The following is a 22,743-nucleotide window of genomic DNA, read 5'->3' as shown; positions in this document are numbered from 1 at the left end:
TAATAATCCTTAGAAAAACAAGAGGGCCCTGCGCGAATTTTCGCTTGGGCCCTAATAATAATAATCCTTAGAAAAACAAGAGGGCCCTGCGCGAATTTTCGCTTGGGCCCTAATAATAATAATCCTTAGAAAAACAAGAGGGCCCTGCGCGAATTTTCGCTTGGGCCCTAATAATAATAATCCTTAGAAGAACAAGAGGGCCCTGCGCGCTTAATTCGCTTGGGCCCTAATAATCCTTAGAAAAACAAGAGGGCCCTGCGCGAATTTTCGCTTGGGCCCTAATAATAAATTGAATTTAATCTGCATTTTAAAAATAATTAAACTGCCTTAAAGAGCGGACCACTTGTCAACAGATAAATTAGTCGTCAACAGATGAGTCTAAAAATAAAAAGATAAATAAATAAATAATAATAATAATAATAATAATATGAAAGCAAGTGAAAGCACCATGAAAGCAAGTTTTCTAACAAGTGGTTTCAAAGTCTGTGACACTGCCAAGAATTTCTGCAAGGCAATGGAGGGAGATTTGACACTCTTCAAAACGTTTTTACTCCATCCATTCATAGTCTGCAATTTTGTTAATCAGTTAAAGAACCTTTGGACTGACTGCCAGTTGCTTTCTAGATGTACTCTTTTCTACTTTTGATCCCTTCTTCTTAAAAAGGCATCTGTTCAGAAAAAAAAGAAAAGAAACCTCAGTATTAAATAACTGTTAAATTAATAAACAGTTAAATTAAACTTTTTTGTACACCTCTCCTTGAACACTTAAGATATGTAATGTAATAACCATTAAGGAACTATAAGAATAGACCTAACAGTCTTAAAACTTGGATATCATTTTACAAAATTACCAGGATGTATGAACATCACATTATTTTGAACTATTACAAATGCAAAATCAACCTTTCTGTAACCTTAAACACATTAATGTGGTATGTTAAACTTTTCAACAACTCTCCTTTAAGACTTGAAATATGTAAAATATGTGTAAAAATTAAGTTAACAGTTACAACTTGGCTAACCTTTGTGATAAATTTAGAGAAATTAATATGTAGGTATATATTTAACAATGGCCTCTTCTATTATTCATGAAATGTATTTGAAAACAAGATCTAATGCAATAAAACACATCCTGTATCCAAATGTCTTTGATTACTCCAATATTTAGAGCTCAACACTCAGACTGAACACTTTGCGTGCCATTTTCTTGGGTTCTACCTCCAGTAATATTTTCTGTAGAGCCACAAAGGTGTTTTTGAGGTCACTTGGGTAGCTCAAATTTAGCACGTAGATGAGACCAAACAACATGGCACATGCATGTGGGACTGATGGCAAGTCATTAAGGACCTTCACACCTTCAATAACAATTTCAACGTGATGTGGTGGCTGGGAAGGATCATCATCTTCCTTGAAGACATACACTGTCATTGTACATCTTTGAAGCTCAGATTCAGCTTCATCCTTCTGAACAACCTAATAAAAGACAAAGACAAGAAACTTATTACAAAGTTATTTTGATGAAATCAGTGACTGTTGTGTCTATATAAAAAAATATTAAAGACATTCTCCCAATCAAATCTCAAATAACAAATTGAAGGTCTAGCAATAAGAAAATGTAATGACTTGCAAAATCCAGCAGATACTTAATGTCGACTCTTCCAAATATTTTTCTCATAGCAACTTCACCTTATCACAAGTAAAGAATTGATACAAGTATTATATAATATCTATCTTCAAAAAGTTGCAACATATGCTATATATTGACAGCTTTACATGCACATGGTAGACCCTCGGGTTTTGAATGGCCGTGCTATTAAAATTATTTATAATTATTTAAAATTATTTCACGTCGGGTGGCCATAATTACCTGCCAGGAATGCATGTTAATAGCTGTCAGTGTCATGGATGTTTTGCAGCGCAAAATCTGACTGAACGAATAGAGACTGGAAAATAAAGGTATTTTGTTTTTCTTGTTTTATCTACAGTCGTTAGATCTAGAATTCTGAAGTGAAATAAAGTAGCAGGTAAGATTACATTTATTTGAATGAATTAGAAATATAATGATAACGAGAGAGCGCACGCGAGAGAGAAAGAGTAGCCTACCCTGTGAAGCTTTTGGATTATATATACAGTGGCAAGAAAAAGTTTGTGAACCACTTGCAGAATCTGTGAAAATGTGACATTTTAATAAAATAAGAGAGATCATGCAAAATGCATGTTATTTTTTTTTATTTATTACTGTCCTGAGTAAGATATTTTACATAAAAGATGTTTACATATAATTCACAAGACAAAACAATAGCTGAATTTATTAAAATAACCCCATTCATAAGTATGTGAACCACTGGTTCTCAATACTCTGTGTGGTTACCTGGATGATCCACAACTGTTTTTTTTTGTTTCGTGATGGTTGCTGAGTCCCTTGTTTGTTCTGAGCAGTTAAACTGAGCTCTGTTCTTCAGGACCTGTCTCCAGGTCCTGCAGATTCTTCAGTTTTCAAGCATTTTTGCATATTTGAATCAGTGACTGTATGATTTTGAGATCTGAGGACAATTGAGGGACTCGAACACAACTATTAAAAAAGGTTCAAACATTCACTGATGCAACACGAGAAAACACGACGCCACAAGTTTTAACTGCATAAATGTGCAACATTTCTTCAACAGCCTTGGTCAGGTCATTGAAAGATACAACTTTGATGGGAGTGATATCCCAGGTGAAAAAGAATTCTATTAAAAATATACTTTAATAAAGTGTACTAAGTATATTTTCTACATTTTGTACTATTTTCGTCAAATCCAAGTATAGTTAAGTGTATTCAATTATGTATTAACTTCAACTTAACATCTATTTAACTACACTTCTAGTGTAAATAGTATACTAAAATGGAACAACTTTTTTTAAACTTCAAGTGCACTAAAATACACTAATGAAAATCAAGATTCATGAGCAATTAAGCACACTTACAGTACAATTGCATTGTATTGCCATTCTAATGGAAATACACTTAAAAAGGCATTGAAGTGCAAATTATAGTTGTGTTTAAGTACATTTTGTGCATACTGCTATCATACTTATAATTACTATAAACAGTTAATTTAGTATGCTTCTGTAACATTTCAAGTGATCTACAAATGCACTTCCTAACTATATTTAGTGCTTTTAAAGTGTCCCACTATGACAATAATAGTGTTTTTGAAGTGAAGTTCAATTACAACCTAAACATCATAGACACGTACTTTCAGTGCAATGTTATTATAGTGTAAGGTAGAAACAAATTGAAAGTACATTTCATTTGTAATTTTATCCCCATTTTGTTATACTTAAGCATGAATGTTGTTATTATACTACAAGTATTACATTACAATTCAGTTCAAGTACATTAAATCAACAGATTACAAATTGCATTTCAGAAAAGGATCTTTATTATTAACACAAGTAACACACAAAAGCAGATATTGGCAAAAGAAGGAACCTTGAACAGTCGACTTTCTCTGAAATGCCGGGAACAGAACAATGGCAAACAACTTACTATACATGCATATCTACAGGTGCTGGTCATATAATTAGAATATCGTGAAAAAGTTCATTTTTTCATAGTAAATTATTTTTAAAAAATGAAACTTTAATTTATACTAGATTCCCTACATGTAAAGTAAAACATTTCAAAAGTTTTTTTTTTTTTTTAAATTTGTTGATTAGAGCGTACAGCTCATGAAAGTCCAAAATCCAGTATCTCAAAATATTAGAATATTTACTTTTGAGTTTCATTAAATGACCATCCCTACAGTATAAATTCCGGGTATCTCTTTTTCTTTGAAACCACACTAATTGGGAAGACTGCTTACTTGGCAATGGTCCAGGAGACAATCATTGACACCCTCCACAAAGAGAGTAAGTCACAGAAGGCCATTACTGAATGGGGTGGCTGTTTACAGAGTGATGTATCAAAGCATATTAAATGCAAAGTTGACTAGAAGGAAGAAATTGGGTAGGCAAAGGTGCACAAGCAACAGGGATGACCACAAGCTTGAGAATACTGTCAAGTAAAGCCGATTCAAACACTTGGGAGAGCTTCACAATGAGTCGAATGAAGCCGGAGTCAGCGCATCAAGAGTCACCACATTCAGACATCTTCAGGAAAAGGACTACCAAGCCACTTCTGAAACAGAAACAACGTCAGAAGCATCTTACCTGGGCTAAGGAGAAAAAGAACTGGACAGTGAACAGTGGTCGAAAGTCCTCTTTTCAGATAAAAGTAAATTTTGCATTTCATGTTGAAATCATGGTCCCAGAGTCTGAAGGAAGACTGGAGAGGCACAGAATCCAAACTGCTTGAAGTCTAGTGGGAATTTTCTGAAGTCAGTAATGATTTGGGGGGCCGTGACGTCTGCTGGTGTTGGTCCATTGTGTTTTATCAAGTGCAAAGTCAATGCAGCCATCTTCCAGGAGATTTTGGAGCACTTTATGCTTCCATCTGCTGACAAGCTTTATGGAGATGCTGATTTCCTTTTCCAGCAGGACTTTAGCACCTGCCTACAGTGCAAAAACCACTTCCAAGTGGTTTGCTGACCATGATATTACTGTGCTTTATTGGCCAGCCAACATGCCTGACCCCTGAATCTATGGGATATTTTCAAGAGAAAGATGAGAAACAGTCGATCCAACAATATACAGATGATCTGAAGGCTCAATAGAGCCTCAGCAGTGCCACAGGCTGATCACTTCCATGCCACACTTCACTGATGCTGTAATTTGTGCTAGAGCAAGTCATTTGCTGTAATATGTGCTGCCAACCAAGTATTGAGTGCACAAATGAACATACTTTAAAGAACTTGAACTTTTCTGTTTTGAAAATCCATTTTTTGATCGATCTTAGGAAATGTTCTAATATTTTGAGATACTGGAATTTGGACTTTCATGAGCTGTACGCTCTAATCAACAAATTTAAAAAAAAAAAAAAAAAAAACTTTTGAAATGTTTTACTTTACATGTAGGGAATCTAGAATATATGAAAGTTTCATTTTTAAAAATAATTTACAATAAAAAAATGAACTTTTTCACGATATTCTAATTATATGACCAGCACCTGTAGCTCTGACTTGAGTTACTAGAGGCATTTTAGCTCTCATTGTTGCACTTCCTCCGTAGAAGGGCCCGGATCTCTGCCACCTCGGTGTTGGGGAATCGCTCCCTCACTGCATCTGTGAAAACAGGAAAGAGACATGGGGATGAATTAAAACAGGATAGACAATGTATAACATTGAAATACAATCATTGATTATAATGGATTTGTCAATCAATCATGACAATGGATTTGGATTCATAACTATGACATTACTGTACCTAAAATTGCGTTGGTTTTTTCTGGCTCAAGCTGCTCCTTCAGCTTGCCTTTTTTTCCTTTCCCTGTGAGGGTTGCCTATAAACGCAATATGTCACTTGTGGTCACAGTATTGGTACCTGCGCCAATTTGCCAGAGGCCTTGTAGTTATATCCGTACCAGGGCTGGGATGAACAAAGTTTCACGTGGCGCACTCGGAGATGATTTTTTTTGCTGAATTACCGCGGAGTGTAAGTTATGCTAAAAAATAAACTGCCGGGATAATCACACAGCGCTTGCCGTAGGCTACACGTCCAATAATGACATGTCCGATTCGCGAACTAATGACTCATTTGAACTGATTCACTTAAATGAATGGTTAAAACAACTGATCTGTCCAACACTGAACTCATGAGACGTCTGAATCGGTGTATAACAAATTGGTACACTTTACAATAATGTTCCATTTATTAAATTCTAGTTACCTACATTAGTATTTTGTGAGAGAGTGGCAGAGTGTATTACTACTATACGTTGTTGTTATTTTTATGTGAATGAAGAATTAAAAGATGCACTTTTTTCAGTAAGCTATGCGTTTTCAACAAATGTTAAATTCTGTTGGTTCAGGAAGGACACCATGACAGGCTGCTGGCTCCCACTGTCGCTGTTAATTTTTATTTATTTTTTGTTGGAAAAGCACTCTCTGTGTTAGCTTAAAGCCCTCAAGTTTACATTGGTTACTGTTAGGGCTGGGCGATATATCGCATGCGATTCTCACGCGCATTTCGTCAGTAAAGCCGGTTCCCTGATTACCTCTAAATCGCCATCACCTGCTTTAAAATGGAGCGCCTTTTAATAGACAAAGCCGTAGTTCACGGACAAGCCACGCAAAATCGCGTTCAGTATCGAAGATGAATCGACGGTCTATTAAAAGGCGCTCCATTTTAAAGCAGGTGATGGCGATTTAGAGGTAATCAGGGAACCGGCTTTACTGACGAAATGCGCATGAGAATCGCATGCAATATATCGCCCAGCCCTAGTTACTGTATTCTTTCAATTGCTCTAAACAAGTATTTTGGGTGACCTTTTTTTTTTTTTTAATTGAATGCTAGACATCAATTTGTTGTTATTTTCATCTGAAAGAAGAATTACAAGATGCACTTTTTTTTTTAGTAAGCTAGGCCTATGTGTTTAAGACTTCAAGGTTTTATAGAACGCTACCTCTGACTAAGAATGCATTACTTTGCACTTGTATAGTCTTTTATTTTGGACTTTTTATAAATTGGTATTAGTCAATTAATGGGGAGATTATCGATAATCGAATCAAACCGAAATAGAATCGGACTGAAAAAAAAAAACAAAAACAAAAAAAAAGAGTCCTTAGATTAATCGATGCACCGAAAAATAATCGCTAAATTAATCGTAAAAAAAAAAAAAAAAAAAGATCCCAGCCCTAATCCGTACCAACCCACTGTCACTTTTACCATATTGCTTAATCAGTGAAATTCAAACAAGAAGTATTAACAGTAACGTTAGTCAATGACGGCAAAAATGGCAGAGTTAAGTGGATTTTCAAATTTGTAATCTGGGAAGTCACGTCTGTATTCCAAGACATAACGTGAACATGCATGTTCTTCAAATTAAAGGGTTAGTTCACCCAAATAGCAAAATTATGTCATTAATAACTTACCCTCATGTTGTTCCAAACCCGTAAGACCTCCGTTTATCTTTGGAACAAAGTTTAAGATATTTTAGATTTAGTCCAAGAGCTCTCTGTGTGTCCAGAAAGGTAAGAAAAACATTATCAAAGTAGTCCATGTGACATCAGAGGGTCAGTTAGTATTTTTTGAAGCATCGAAAATACATTTTTGTCCAAAAATAGCAAAAACTACGACTTTATTCAGCATTGTCTTCTTTTCCGTGTCTGTTGTGAGAGAGAGTTCAAAACAAAGCAGTTTGTGATATCCGGTTCGCGAACGAATCATTCGATGTAACCGGATCTTTTTGAACCAGTTCACCAAATCGAACTGAATCGTTTTAAACGGTTCGCGTCTCCAATACGCATTAATCCACAAATGACTTAAGCTGTTAACTTTTTTAATGTGGCTGACACTCCCTCTGAGTTCAAACAAACCAATATCCCCGAGTAATTCATGTACTCAAACAGTACACTGACTGAACTGCTGTGAAGAGAGAACTGAAGATGAACACCGAGCCGAGCCAGATAACGAACAACAGACTGACTCTAAGATTACACTACAGATGAAGTGAAATCAGTGTACACTTTAATAAATTATACTTTGTATTACAAATAAGCGTACATACTAAAAGTACACTAAATTACCACTATACATTTTTGTATTTTAACATATTTTATGAGAGTACTCTGATATGCCACTAAAAATACACTTATTTTAGAGTGTACTGTATAAAGTGTACAGAAGTCACACTTCTAATGAAGTGAGAACATAGTACACTTTAAAAAAAGTATACTAACAATTAATTTCCAAAAAATATATACTTCCCATAAGTACACTGAATTGCCACTCTAAGTATGTCAAATTTAATACACTTAAAAAAAATAAACTTCAATACAATTTAAAATACATTAACAACAAAGTACACTTTCAAAAAGTACATTTAAAAAATAATTTGATTACTGATAAATTAGTATACTTACTGTCTGGACTATTAAGTTGAACTTAATTACATCTTTTTTGAAGTATACTTTTAAAAAGTACAAATCAAATACTCTTTAAATAAAGTACAACAAGTAGAAGTATACTTGTTTTATAATTCATGTACTTCATTCATATTTCAAATACACTAAAGTATACTACTTTTTTACCTGGGATATGGAACGTGGATGAAACAGGTGTAACAACAGTCCAGTCACCAGACCGTGTTGTTGCACGTTGTGGAGTCAAGCAGGTGGGTGCGATGTCATCTGGTGAGAGAGGTGTGCTTGTGTCAGTAGCATGCGCTGTGGGAAATGCAATTCCCCCTTTTTTGTATTCCCTCGTAAACGTTACAAGGAATACTTTGTTCAGAGTGGGCCAACGGAGTGCTGGAAGTGGAAACGCTTCAGGTTGGATGCAAGAGATTATTCCCTAATCACTTTGCAAAACACACAAATGTCCGCATAGAAAAGGTGTTACTTTTGCTGGACAATCACTGTTCTCATATATCTGTCAAAGCTATCGACTTCTGCAAAGAAAAGGGGATTATGCTACTAACCTTCCCTCCCCACTGCAGCCACAAACTTCAACCATTGGATCACAGTGTCTAAGGCCTATTTAAGAAAATGGTTAACACTACAAGTGATGCGTGAATGAGGATGAATCCTGCCAAGGCAATGACGATATATGATATTCCAAATATTGTGAAGGCCGCTCTGCCTGCAGCACATAAAGAACATTCAAGCTGGTTTTGAATCCACTGGGATTTGGCCTTTCAATCCTGACATTTTTCAGGTGTGTGACTATGCACCCTCACAGGTCACTGACTGGCCAGACCCAGGTATGTCATTGACATACCAGCTTTCCAGCTGGACTCTCCTCCAGCTCACCTGGGGACTGCCTCCTCTGCTCTGACTTACCTGGCGACTGCCTCCTCTGCTCCGACTCACCTGAGGACTGCCTCCTCTGCTCCGACTCACCTGAGGACTGCCTCCTCTGCTCCGACTCACCTGGCGACTGCCTCCTCTGCTCCAACTAGCCTGGCAACTTCCTCCTCTGCTCCAACTGACCTGGCGACTGCCTCCTCTGCTCCAACTCGCCTGGCGACTGCCTCCTCTGCTCCAACTGACCTGGCGACTGCCTCCTCTGCTCCGACTCACCTGAGGACTGCCTCCTCTGCTCCGACTCACCTGAGGACTGCCTCCTCTGCTCCGACTCACCTGAGGACTGCCTCCTCTGCTCCGACTCGCCTGGTGACTTCCTCCTCTGCTCCAACTGACCTGGCGACTGCCTCCTCTGCTCCAACTCGCCTGGCGACTGCCTCCTCTGCTCCAACTGACCTGGCGACTGCCTCCTCTGCTCCGACTCACCTGAGGACTGCCTCCTCTGCTCCGACTCGCCTGGTGACTTCCTCCTCTGCTCCGACTGACCTGGCGACTGCCTCCTCGGCTCCGACTGACCTGGCAACTGCCTCCTCTGCTCCGACTCGTCTGGCGACTGCCTCCTCTGCTCCGACTCGCCTGAGGGCTGCCTACTCTGCTCCGACTCGCCTGGCGACTGCCTCCTCTGCTCCGACTCGCCTGAGGGCTGCCTACTCTGCTCCGACTCGCCTGGCGACTGCCTCCTCTGCTCTGACTCGCCTGGCGACTGCCTCCTCTGCTCCGACTCGCCTGGCGACTCCCTCCTCTGCTCCAACTGACCTGGCAACTGCCTCCTCTGCTCCGACTCACCTGAGGACTGCCTCCTCTGCTCCAACTCGCCTGGCGACTTCCTCCTCTGCTCCGACTCGTCTGGCGACTGCCTCCTCTGCTCCGACTCGCCTGAGGGCTGCCTACTCTGCTCCGACTCGCCTGAGGGCTGCCTACTCTGCTCCGACTCGCCTGAGGGCTGCCTACTCTGCTCCGACTCGCCTGGCGACTGCCTCCTCTGCTCTGACTCGCCTGGTGACTGCCTCCTCTGCTCCGAATCGCCTGAGGGCTGCCTACTCTGCTCCGACTCGCCTGGCGACTGCCTCCTCTGCTCCGACTCGCCCGGCGACTGCCTCCTCTGCTCTGACTCGCCTGGCGACTGCCTCCTCTGCTCCAACTCAACTGGCGACTGCCTCCTCTGCTCCAACTGACCTGCTCCTGTTGTGGTTTCTGCTTTATGTGAAAAAAATCACTTCTTAAAGATCTTTGATTCCAGAAGTTTTACTTTATTGTACAATAAAGGAGCCAGCCTCATAACAGAGACAGCTGCTGAATTTCTGCTCAGGTCTCCTAATATATTCAGGCAAACGCCCTTACACATTCTATAGATATTATTGGAAATGTCCTTTTACAGTCTTCAGCTTAGAATAGAATTTTTCATAGTGTACAGCAAACCTTTTCTTGGAAGCACATGTACAGACGTAATGCTATCATGTTCTCAGTACACACATGTTCAGGCCTAACACACGTGATTTTATGATTTTAATGGTAGAATAAAGCACATCATCAGAGCTTCCAGGTTCTACGTCAGAACACCGACTCACTATTGGCCAACTCCTGTGTCAGCATCACGTACATACATTGTGCTGCTTATGTGTACAGTGTTGGCCAATACTGAGGAACACTACAATGTTGTTCCAGGATGTGTTTGTAAATGACGTTTCAGGTCTGTGTGGTATGTGAAACTCTTCTCACACTGAAGACACTCGTACGGCCTTTCTCGAGTGTGAACTCTTATGTGAATGTTAAGGTTTCCTTTAACTGTGAAACTCTTTCCACATTGAGGGCAGGTATAAGGCTTCTCTCCAGTATGAATTCTTATATGACTCTTAAGGTTTGTTTTGTTTGAGCAAGTCTTTCCACAGTGATGGCACATGAAAGGCTTCTCTCCAGTGTGAATTTCTACATGCTTCTTAAGGTGATTCCGGTCTGTGAAAGTTCTTTCACACTGATGACATATAAAACAGTTCTCTCTTGAGTGAATCCTCATATGGATTTTTAGGTTTTCTTTAAATCGGAAACTTTTTCCACATTGACCACATATGAATGGCTTCTCGCCAGTGTGAATTCTCATGTGAGTCTTAAAACTTTCTTTTCGTAAAAAGCTTTTCCCGCACAGTTTGCAAGTGTAAGGGCTCTCTCCTGTGTGACTTATCATGTGGTCATTAAGGTTCTTTTTGTGTGTAAAACTCTTTCCACACTCGAGGCATATGAACGGCTTCTCTCCACTGTGAATTCTCAAGTGAGTCTTAAGATTTCCTTTTAGTGAAAAGCTCTTCCCACACAGTTTGCAGGTATAAGGACTCTCTCCAGTGTGAATTCTCATGTGGTAAGTAAGGGTCCCTTTATGGGCAAAACTCTTTCCACACTGTTGGCAGGTTCTATTTCCTTTTTTGGGGACTTTCTCTTTAGAGGAAGTCTTTTCGATTTCGAAGTCAAATAAAGATTTTTCTCCAGTCATGATCTCATGATGTTTTTTATATAGATCTTTTTCTTCCATATCATTCAGTTCCTGACTCTCTTCTTTCAGTGCAATCAGGTCTGAGGTAAAAAACAAAAAACAAATATAAGTTAAGCCCAGTTTAATGACACAAAGCAAAGGACATCAAAACATTTAGACATGTAAACATTAAATCTGACAACATGTATGCTAGATCAAAGCTACTAAATGAGGTGTAACCTGTGACGCTTTCCTTTCTTTAGTTACACGTTCCAAATACTTGGTTATCAAACCCCTCATCAAAAACCCACAGTAGAGGACTGCATTGGAGTTGTGATCCAGTGGGACCCAACACAATCTCACAGGAGCAGCTGGTTGCTGAAGGAAGTGGGCAATCAAAAAATATACAGAGGGTCCCAAGATTTAACAAGAAGGATAGAGTCAACAAATTAAGTTGAAAGATTTTTACTATACAAAACCAAAACATGGGAAGTCTGACATTTGGACAAATTTCTGAAAAAATGGAGAGAATTGGACTTTGTAAGTTGTGACCAGTGTTGCCAAGTCTGTGGATTCTACTTTTACACTGTTGTCGCGGGGTTGTTTTTCATGTCCGCGGGTTGAATCGACCCCAAATAATGTGCTATTTAGCCCCTGGAATGCAAATTTTACCAGGGGAGCCCCACCAAAAACGTGGATTTTATCCCCTGGAACGTGATTTTTATTGTGGGATCCCCCCCTATAATGCAATTCGGCTAGTATTGAGGAGCAATTGGGCAGGTTTTGTTGTTACTTTTTTTTTAAATTATTATTCGAATGTGTTAACTGGCGAGACAAAACACGTCCAAATAATAAACTTTCACTCTATCATGGTTAAATTTAGAATTTAATCCGCGAATCACATGCGTGCCGAACCGCTGGGTTCTATCCATACGGATCACGGATTAACTGCAATCTGTTGCACCCCTAATAATTAAAGAACACACTTATCATAATGATTGCTATCTTACGAAAGATGGAGAAAAATCCTACTCCAGTAAGTAAACGTCACCCTGTGAACCGGTCCTCAAAAATGTTTGCACTCAAAAGCGCTTCCCTCCATGTTTACTGATGCAAATCATTTATTTTTACCATGCATGAACTCCAGTTATGTGCACCCCTGCAAGAGCGCCATCTGCTGTTAAAAACAAAGGTCAGAATCAATTTGAGAGAGAATCAGCGATCAGAGCAACTTGCACATGACTTATTATAATGACACATGACTTATCATTATATTGAGAAACTTTTTGTAATAATGATTAATTTTGTTGCAATAATGATTTATTGTCTTCTAATGGGAAACTTTCTAGTTAATTATTTTCTCATAATATTATTATTCTTTCCTAATTATTCTACCCAATGCATGTGCAAAGCAGCAGACCAGAAGGGAGAAGTACAGTATGCTATTGACATCTTGTCAAAGCCATGTAAGTGGAAGAAAAAAATCTCTTATAGACAACAAATGTGATGTTCACTCACATTTCACAGTTCTCTTTATGCAAAAATTAGTGTTTGTCTGGTCATGTGATCTCAACTCGTCTGTCCACATGAGCCAACCTGCTCCATGTCAAATAAAACAACTTTAAGACCTTCTTCAAAAATATAATTAATTTCTGAAGATGTGAACATTTTAAACAGGTTCTAATGACTTGAGTTCAGCTTTGAGAATGAAACCAACCTTTTTGTTCCTCAGTATCTTCTTGTTTCACTCTGAATGTTTCTTCAATCCTCATGTCTTCACTCTCCTCTTTAATAAACGCCATCTTTATAATAGTGGGTCTCAGCTTCTTCACCTGGAGTTTTTCTGTTTTGGATAATGTGTCATGTTTAATATGATGATAATAATTAAAAAAGTGCATCTCAATCAGCACATTAGTTCAGTAGTCAGCGCACTGGTAAGGATAGTTAATGGCCTGATTAGCACAGCTGCAAATGAATAAAGAAAATAAAAAATATACAGAGACTTAATATTTTAGTAATGTGCATATTATGAAAATAGATTTGACTTTAATCGAAACATTTGCAGTTGGTTTGTAAAAGTTGTCATACATTGTGTCTTCGTTGCATTTACACTGTTTTGACCAGCACGTGCGATAATTGTGTGAATGAACCAGTGAATCGTTTTGCGAGGCATTTGATTCAATTGACTCGTAGTTTCGAAAGCTCAGTTTCTCTTATCATCACTTTTGAATAGTGACCGAGTTCGTGTTTATGATCAATTGATTCATGATAAAGGGAACGAAATAAGACGCACCCTTTTCTGTTAATAATCTTCTGTTCTGTTACTGTGGAAGCGCTTTCACTCATAAAAATAACGTTCATTTTAGATATTACATTAAGATGTTACATTCAAAAACAATTACTTATTTTACACCACTTGTAAAAACTATACAATGGATTGAAGGTTTTGTATTGATTTAAACACTTAAAACCACAAACCTTTGTTCAGCCGAATCAAAACAAACACATCGCGGCGCGGACTTACAATGTCATATCACCAGATCAAAATAAAAGTCCTGTTTAAACTCTTAAATCACAGAAGTGTATAGAAATGTACACACACACACACACACACCAAAAAAACGTACACACATAAAAATTATATATACATTTGTTTGTAATTGAAATTATCTTCTGTCGACGTTAGTCCTCCATGTAGGGTTTTTAATATAGTAATTTCTCAGTAGTAATTTGTGGCAAACATGTATTGGAGAAAAACATTTATTTCATAATGAGCTTTTTCACCCATTTTCAATTCTTTTCCTTCAATGAAAGGTTAGAATTTTGTGAATTTTTTTAATGAAAGATCAAAAAGATGAACAATGCAGATTTTTTTTCACAGCCACCTTTGCTCATATTTACTAAGGGTGCCAATATTTGTGGAGGGCACTGTATGCTGTGGAGAAGAAAGACAATGTCCATAGCAAACAGCATACTGAATGAGCTAATGACCTGGCGCTTTGTCCTATGTGTGTTAATCTGGTACCATGTCTTAAAGTAGTTGACTACATAATAAACAAACATCAAAGGAAGTGCAGTGCTGCTGCAGAAAGAAAGAAAGAAAGTTTCCATTCTAACAATTCTAATGAACTCACTTTGGTTATTTTACACTATATTTTAAAGAAATATTTAAATATGAATTTAACCAAGAATTCAACTCTAAACGCCTTTTTTTTTTGGTAAAAGTCATTTATGTCATGTATTTTTTATATGCTTCTGTGTTAACAGTTTTATTTTATTATTTATTAGTGTTTTTTAATATTTTCAGCTCATCATTGGACAAAACGTATTTAAATATGCATTTCACTAAACATTCAGCTTTAAATTCTTCTGACATATATTTTTATATTAGCGAGAGAGAGAGAGAGAAAGAAAATGTACATTTACGCTTTTATAATTTTAGACAACATCGGTATGAACACGACTTTTATTTTGGTGTGGTGATATGACATCATAAGGGTGCATCGTGCTCCTGTTCTGTTATTATTCGGCTTAAGAAAGGTTTGTGTTAAGCATTTAATGTGTTTAAAATCGATCTCTGTTTTATAGTTAGGCTATACATGCGATGTAAAATTATTTTTATTATTTAATGTAACATTGGTGTTTTATTTAACATCTATTAAAGTTCATTTTTGTGAGTAAAGAGCATCCACACACAGAAAAGGTCCTTCTCATTTCGCTCGGTTGATCGTAAACACGAATTCAGTCACTGGCAAGTATGATGGAGCTTTTCAAAACTCCGAGTCAATTGAATTAAAAACTCCGCAAAATGATTCACTGATCCGAATCGCTCGAATCACCTCGCGCTGACGAGACCTGCCGATCAAAACAGTGTAAATGCAACGAGAACACAATAAAGACAAGTTTAACAAACCAACTGCACATGAATATATGAAAGTGTAATATAATAAATATAATCTACAAATCATTAAATACTAAATTGTAATTAAATATAAAGTGTATTCGTGTTTATTTGCACGAGTTTTAGTTTTTTTTTTCCTTTGGCTAATCAGATCATTTAAGGCCATTAACTCTCACTCTGACTGACTGCCTTGCCAGTGGACTGACTACTGAACTAGAGAGTTGATTGAGACACACCATTATTTTGATATCTTCTTTCTTTAATTATTCTCATTTTAAACATGACAGAGTGTCCAAACACAGAAAAACACGTGAAGCAGCTGAGATCCAAGTGACGCACTATTATCAAGATGGCGATTATTAAAGAGGAGAGTGAAGACATGAGGATTGAAGAAATATTCAGTGTGAAACAAGAAGATACTGAGGAACAAACAGGTTGGTTTCATTCTCAAAGCTGAACTCAGTCATTTGATCCTTTTTTTTTTTTTTAAACGTCCACATCTACAGAAATTAATGATATTTTTGAAGAATGACATATGAGTGTCATAATTAAAGTGGTTTTATTTGACATGGAGCGGTTCGCCTCATGTGGACAGACATGTTTAGATCACATGACCAGACAAATACTAATGCTGCCTTCAAGTGAACCTGAGAAGATCCTACTTCCACACTGGGGTAAGAAAAATAGTCTTGTTTCTGTTTGGGACCGAAACAAGAAACAAGATTTCAAACAGCAACAAAGTTATTTTTCTGACCCCATTGGCAGATAATTTTGCTTGTTTTAAGCAAAAACTCACTTCATTTTAATTTTTTCCCCTGAAAACTAGAAAAAATATCTTATGTCATTTTACTTATCCAGTAAAAGCATCTGAATTTAAGAATTTTTAGATATTTGGATTGGAAACAAGACAAAAATACTAAGTAAGAAAAGCATTTTTTGCAGTGAACCTTATCAACTAAACCTAATCGCATTAAAACTTCTGGTTACAAGTATTTTCCTCATACCAGATTGGCCATGCATCGATGGATGCTCACTACTTATGCAACCTACTAAGTAGCCACGATCTGATGCCAGAATCAGATGATTCATAAGCACACTTATACTATGATAACTGAATTTCTTAACAAATAATGTTCCTCTGCAAAACCAAACATATTTTTTTATAATATTTTAGATGTAAATGTGAAATGTGGGATCAGTCTATAAATAACCAGCAATTGAGAATATGTTCTGAGATTACATGTAACACCTCTTTCAGTAGTTACGTTGGTACAGAACTTAGTTGTATGTTGTTGGTTTTGATGCTTATATGTCTAAATTTTTTATGTCTGTTGCTTTGTGCCATTAAACTAGGGTTAAATTGTCTTTTTTTGCCTTAGACTTGATGGCAGTGAAAGAGGAGAATCAAGAACTGAATGAAATGGAAGAGAAAGATCAGTATGAGAAACATCACAATTTCATAACTGGAGAAAAATCTATTTGCTCACAGACTGAAAATAAAGCAACTAGAAGTAATTTTATCTGCCAGCATTGTGGAAAGAGTTTCTGTCAAAGTGAAAACCTTAAGGTCCACATGAGGGTTCACACTAAAGAGAGCCCTTACACCTGCCAACAGTGTGGAAAAAGTTTCACTCAAAAAGGAAGCCTTGAAATCCACATGAGAATTCACACTGGAGAGAAGCCTTTCTCCTGCACCCAGTGTGGAAAGAGTTTCAGACATAAAGGAAATCTTAATGACCACATCAGAAGCCACCCTGGAGAGAGCACTTTCATTTGCCAACAGTGTGGAAAGAGCTTCTCACGAAAAGAAAGTCTTAGAACTCACATGAGAATTCACACTGGAGAGAGACCGTTCATATGTGGTCAGTGTGGAAGTAGTTTCAGATGTAAAATAACCCTCAATAAGCACATAAAGATTCACACAAGAGAGAACTGCTTTAAATGTGATCAGTGTGGAAGGAATTTCACAGACAGGAAACGGCTTAAGATGCATGTAAAAACTCACATCGGAGAGAAGCCTTTCATGTGCCATCACTGTGGAAAGAGTTGCATAAACAAATCAAACCTCGACGTTCACTTAAGAGTTCACACTGGTGAGAAACCTTTTACCTGTCCTCAGTGTGGAAAGAGTTTCACTGTTAAAGGAAACCTTCATACTCACTTGAGGCTTCATTCTGGAGAGAAGCCTTTCACTTGTATTCAGTGTGAGAAGAGTTTCACATATCAAAGAGATTTGAAACGTCATTTGCAAACTCATTCTGTAAAGAAATTATAGTGTTACGAACGATAAGTGGTTTACAAAATGGACAAATTCTCTGGAGGAAGGCACTTTTGTTCAGTGTAATACATTTCTTTTGCTATCACACTTACAGATTCACCTGAGAAGTTTTTGTGGAAAGAGTTCATAAATAGCTCAGCAGTTTAAAATGACACCAGAAAATATGCAGGACATCAACTGAATGTAAACATTGCACTACATTATTTGATTCATCTTTTGTGCATGAATGCACAGGTAAACATGTTTTCAATCTGGACCTGATTATGGCTACTTTTGGGGCTCCCCTGATGACATCTGGAGCTGGTTCCAGCTGTGGGTTGCAAAAAGAGCTAAACACTGTCTCAAACTTTCTCTCTACATGTCTGCCTGTTTTTTCACACTATGTTGAAGACTTAAAGGTGCGGTAAGCAATTTCTGAGAAACACTGTTGATATTTAAAATCGATGCCCAAACACATCCTACCCAAAAGCAACACGCCTCTCCCTTAATTGCTTCCCCAAAATAACAAACACACTATGCAAAACAGACAATTACTAACAATGGGGACATCAGACAGCTCACACAAGCAGGAATGAGCAGTATGATACATGTATTTCAAATACATATTTCAAATATAAAATAGTATTTTGTAATTTGTATTTGATAGGGTTGATGAAAATGGCTTAATATTTTTTATCAAAATACTTTATTGTTTTGGATTTTTGTAGTTTTAAAATACTGTAAAATACTTTGTAAGAAGTCCACATGATGATTGGTGCCTACTCAGTAGTTTGCCAAGACTTGTTGAGATCAGAACAGAAAATTATCCATATGGAAGAAGGTGGCCAAGGTACAAAATACATTTTTTGCAAAAATTGCTATAAGTTTTGGTGTTTATTTTAGTAGCCCAGGTTACATAGTTTACCAATTTACATAGTGTTCTTGAAAACAATTATACCTAGCAGCAGCCTTCTATATTTATGATTAACAATCAAATGATTCATTAGTTAGAAGCTAGTTTCTATGAATACAGGTGCCATCGGTTGTCTTCTTATGAATGACTTGTCATTGAGTCAGTGTTGCTGATGCAAAGTAGGCCCTTTGTTACCAAACACCAAGTAACTAAATTAGGATACAATTGAGTCATTCGCAAACTGTTAAACATTAAACTGGTGGTTACTTTAAAAATAACTTTCATCTGGGAGATCACAGGGATATGTGAATATTTGATCTGTTAACTGGTTGCATAAGTCAGATTTATTGCAGAGAAAAGCTGGTGCTATCAAACACTGTTTACTTAAAGGGATAGTTCACCCAAAAATGAAAATGATCCCACGATTTACTCACCCCTATCTTCTTTCCATATGTTTTGTGCTCCAGGTGTTCCGAAAGTATGTAAAGCACAATAGCAATGGCATCCTCCTTTGATCTGTTCTCCCGGTATGCAAACTGGTACTGGTCAAAAGCAGGTGGTAGGGCCTTTTTTAAATGTTTTATGACCACCGCTCCAGGCACATAGCGGGGATAGGTGTGAGTGCCACAGGCCTGTAGTCATTCAGGCATGTGACATTGGCTTGTTTGGGTAGATTTTACCTCTAAAGCAGCAGCAGGTAGTGGTTTGAGTGATAAAACTAACAACACTGCACTAGTCCTGAGACTTCATGAAGTGAGACTCTGCCTGGGCAACATCAACCCCAGGAAGGCATTTGGTCCAGATGGAGTGCTGGGCCAGGTGCTAAAGGACTGTGTGGCTGAGCTGGCAGAGGTCTTTACCACCATCTTCAACCTGTCACTGTCCAAGTCATGGGTCCCAGCATGTTTCAAAGCAGCCACAAGTTTGAGTTTCTGTATAGACAAGCTCCACCCAAACAAACAAACAAACACTGTAAAAGTGATACTTGGAACAGGTTGCAATACAACAACAATTGACCCTTCACAAAGACCCGCCCCCCTTATACTGTTGCTTTGTCCGACAAGCCATGGCACTCTCAGGCCACACGCAGTGAAAAATGCATCGCGGAGCAAAGAGGATACTGACAACACGTCTACAGACAAGACAAAGCAGGTTACTTATGATATTAAACAAAGTCAAACTGTTTGTCTTCAAACTGTGTAGTTTTTTAAGAAATTCAAACAATAAAAAACGTTTTGTGGCTCTTTAATGTGTTATGATTGCTGTAGCGGGAGAGGCTCATAAACCGATCGTCTCATTAAATAAACATGAGAAGGTATGTTGTTTAAAATGCGGAAAGACGTCAATACACACCATTTTTCAAGTTTAAGTCCACCGAGGTTAATCTTATAATTCCTGACTGCTTTGTCGGACAAAATGACGGATTCGGCGTTCTGATTGGTTAGATCGCTTGTCAATCAAACTCCCGGCGAAGGGTCAATTGTGTAAAGTGTGTTTTGTGTTTAATAGTGATGGAATTATTATTGTTATTTTGAGAAATGATACTGCATCAGTAGTGGTCTTGCTAGGGAGCTCGACCAGCTGGAGACATGAAGTACTCAGCCAACCTATCCCTCACAGCTACAGCATCTCTACTGGCATTGTTGGTGCCAAGCCAGGGTGCATTCTGCATTCCTAAAGATGGCTCTGTTGTCAGAGTTGCAGCAGGAGCTGTAAGCAAATCCCTCCTCAAGAAATTGTGGAGGACAGAGGTGGCCTTCACAAGCTTCTCAGCTACTGCTGGAGACACTCCCAGTACCCTGCAATATACTCTCCATTGTGCTGCAAGTACATCAAATGTACACGCCACCATTCTTTGAGCATGGGAAATATGAAAATTAAAAACTTTCTCCAGTGTTGTGTCCAGGGTAAAGGCCGGGGATGTTACGGTGCAACTGGAATGCCTCATCTGTGAGGAACACATATGGCAAGGCTCCAATGTGCTCTACTCCTGGGAGGGGAGAGTATTTAGGTATCCTCAGGGTGCTCTAGTGTAGGGCAGATCCAAAGCCAGAGGCAGCCAGTGTTCCTCCATTACTGTTTCTACCATAGGCACAAATGTGAAACACTGAAACAATACCTGGCATCAACAACTTAAAGGAGAACTATTGAAAATGTAGTTTTTTAGTAGTTGTTGATAGTTCCCTTGGTAGTTGTTGTTTAGGAACCCATTGGATGGAGAGGCTTCAATGACTACATGCTTCCCATCCAATGCTCCAAGGCAGCTGGGGAAAGCCAAAATATAAAACTCTGTGTCATTTGCCTTGATGATGACGTCAGAAAGTTCTCCGCTTTATCAAACGCATTAAGTGCTGTGGCACTAGTGTTTTCCATATTTCTCAGATGTTGGTCTGTAAATGTATTCAGCCTTTTCACTTCAGAACTCATTCAGATTTCACCTAATGCTCATCAGAATTCTAGAATGTTTTTGTGACATCAAAGTTGCAGAGCTTGAATAGATGCAGTTTGTGTCTAGGCCACAATTATGGAGTTTTATTTTATTTATTCCTTGCATGAAACATCTTCACAGTCAAAAAGATATTAAATTCATCTAATAAATTATTTTATTGGTCACTGACTTTATTCATTTGAATATGCATTTTGATTGCACAAAACACACACTAGTGAGTTTTTGACAGCAGGACAGATTCTTCTGGCATGGTGTGATTGTGACCCCAAACAATGTATGAAGAGGATTGTTCTTAACAGATGTTATAGGCCTCATCATGACGCAGTTATCATTTTCAAGTCTTGCACCACGTTGTGTAAATAACAAATGCACTCACGCCCATTTGTGCGTGATTGTGCGTATTGTTGGTTGCTATTTTGAGGCAACTGAAATTCACTGCACCATTGACCAACTGAAACCTGGTCTAAAGTCGATGGCGCAATATTTGTTTTGTTATTTAAATAGAGCGTTAGTAGTATGTACCTATATGCAGGTGAACAACACGCGCATACTCTGTTTATTACACACACAGGGACGCACAGCGGATTACAATGTAAAAGATTATTATTGTGTGCATAAACATAAAAATGCTTTGGTGATATCCGGCTTGTCCCGTGGATGGTCTTGTGGTGCACTTTAACCTCGCGCAAAAGTCCGTTTCCTCACTAGAGAAGCATTCAGTTTTTCCCACTTGCAATTTCCACCATGTAAATAGTGAATCCGCCATGGCGCGAGTGCAACTGCCGATTAAAGTGAATGGGAGATGAGACTCTAATTGGTTTATTATATGCTACGCCCAAAACACACCCATTACTCGTTAAGAGAATAGGGACAACCCTTTTAGACCATGCACTGGGCACACCGACCATTTTTCTCGTCCTTAAACTAGCAAAAAGTAGATTCGGACATGCCCTAAATGTAATTGCACCGTGTGCTTTAGACCATGTGCTTAGATCGTTAAAATAGGCCCCTTAGTGTTTCCACCTTAATTGTGTGATAACTGACCTCAAGTAAATATGTTTTAAAATCATAAGATGTGATTTTGTTTTATTCAGTGTTACTATCAGCAAACACTAACAGGTACATTAGTGTTAGCATTTAAGTATTAACTGTCCATACATTGCACTTTAAAAAGTCTGTATCTGTCAAAATAGTATAACCCAAGCAGAACTACAACAAACACACTTTTGTGTTTCGCGAACAATTCTGCGGCTTTGAACGAATCGTGAGAGTCAATGATTCAATGATTCATTCACAGCCACTTGTTTCATTACTGGGTGAATGACTCGATGACTCACTCAAAAAACAGTGACTTGCTGCCACCTACTGGGAGTTTTAGTTTAATATTTAAAAGTTTTACGTAGTTTTACCATCATTGCATATTTCTCTATAGAACATTTTTATTCATTATATATATATATACAGTTATTCATAAAAGGTAAAAATATGCACTGGAAAATCAATTTAGGGGGCAAGTATTGTCGCTTAATGGTAAAGGTGCGACTGCAGTCTAAGTGGAAGGGGGCCACAAAAGTAATCTGAATGTAATCCAAAAGTAGTCAGATTACATTACCAAAAATGTGTAATCTAAAATATTACATAACTGATTACAAATTTTACAAATTACATGACAATCAGTAACTAATTACAATTCATAAGTAATATACCCAGCTCTGTGTGTATATGTGTATACTTTATCAGGGTTCCCACTCTTTTTCAGCTATCATTTTCCAAGGACTTTTCCAGGAAATTTTCAATTTTACAACAATGGGAAT

The 22,743-nt window shown here is 38.0% G+C and overlaps 3 protein-coding genes across 11 annotated transcripts; 1 reads left to right on the top strand and 2 right to left on the bottom strand.

Annotated features, from left to right (window-relative positions):
* Positions 1-7,113: 7,113 nt before the first annotated feature.
* Positions 7,114-10,155, bottom strand: LOC125244527 (trichohyalin-like; the record flags this gene model as incomplete). The annotated part of the gene is made up of 1 exon (XM_048154596.1): positions 7,114-10,155. A coding segment is annotated over one exon (1,119 nt), but the record flags the coding sequence as incomplete, so codon positions are not given.
* Positions 10,156-10,174: 19 nt separating this feature from the next.
* LOC125245859 (gastrula zinc finger protein XlCGF8.2DB-like) lies at positions 10,175-13,935 on the bottom strand. Of its 8 annotated transcripts, none has more exons than XM_048156662.1 (5): positions 13,888-13,900; positions 13,127-13,252; positions 12,928-13,005; positions 12,541-12,586; positions 10,175-11,510 (listed from the first exon to the last, which is right to left on the bottom strand). In XM_048156662.1, the coding sequence occupies exons 4-5, from the start codon at positions 12,545-12,547 to the stop codon at positions 10,594-10,596; spliced, it is 924 nt and encodes a 307-aa protein (XP_048012619.1). In that variant the 5' UTR covers positions 12,548-12,586; positions 12,928-13,005; positions 13,127-13,252; positions 13,888-13,900; the 3' UTR covers positions 10,175-10,593. The 8 variants fall into 8 exon arrangements, with proteins under 8 accessions (XP_048012619.1, XP_048012621.1, XP_048012620.1 ...); XM_048156664.1 differs by having other exon boundaries at positions 12,541-12,583; XM_048156663.1 differs by lacking the exon at positions 13,888-13,900 and having other exon boundaries at positions 12,928-13,008; positions 13,127-13,254.
* Positions 13,936-14,416: 481 nt separating this feature from the next.
* Positions 14,417-21,081, top strand: LOC125245855 (gastrula zinc finger protein XlCGF8.2DB-like). Of its 2 annotated transcripts, XM_048156655.1 has the most exons (3): positions 14,417-14,949; positions 15,598-15,744; positions 16,690-21,081. In XM_048156655.1, exons 2-3 carry the CDS (start codon positions 15,660-15,662, stop codon positions 17,583-17,585), a joined length of 981 nt encoding a protein of 326 aa, XP_048012612.1. In that variant the 5' UTR covers positions 14,417-14,949; positions 15,598-15,659; the 3' UTR covers positions 17,586-21,081. The 2 variants fall into 2 exon arrangements, with proteins under 2 accessions (XP_048012612.1, XP_048012611.1); XM_048156654.1 differs by lacking the exons at positions 14,417-14,949; positions 15,598-15,744 and adding an exon at positions 15,755-15,984.
* Positions 21,082-22,743: the final 1,662 nt, after the last annotated feature.

The sequence above is a fragment of the Megalobrama amblycephala genome, linkage group LG14 (genome assembly GCF_018812025.1).
Source record: "Megalobrama amblycephala isolate DHTTF-2021 linkage group LG14, ASM1881202v1, whole genome shotgun sequence".
NCBI lineage: Eukaryota > Metazoa > Chordata > Actinopteri > Cypriniformes > Xenocyprididae > Megalobrama > Megalobrama amblycephala.
This window is presented reverse-complemented; position numbering and strand designations above follow the sequence as displayed.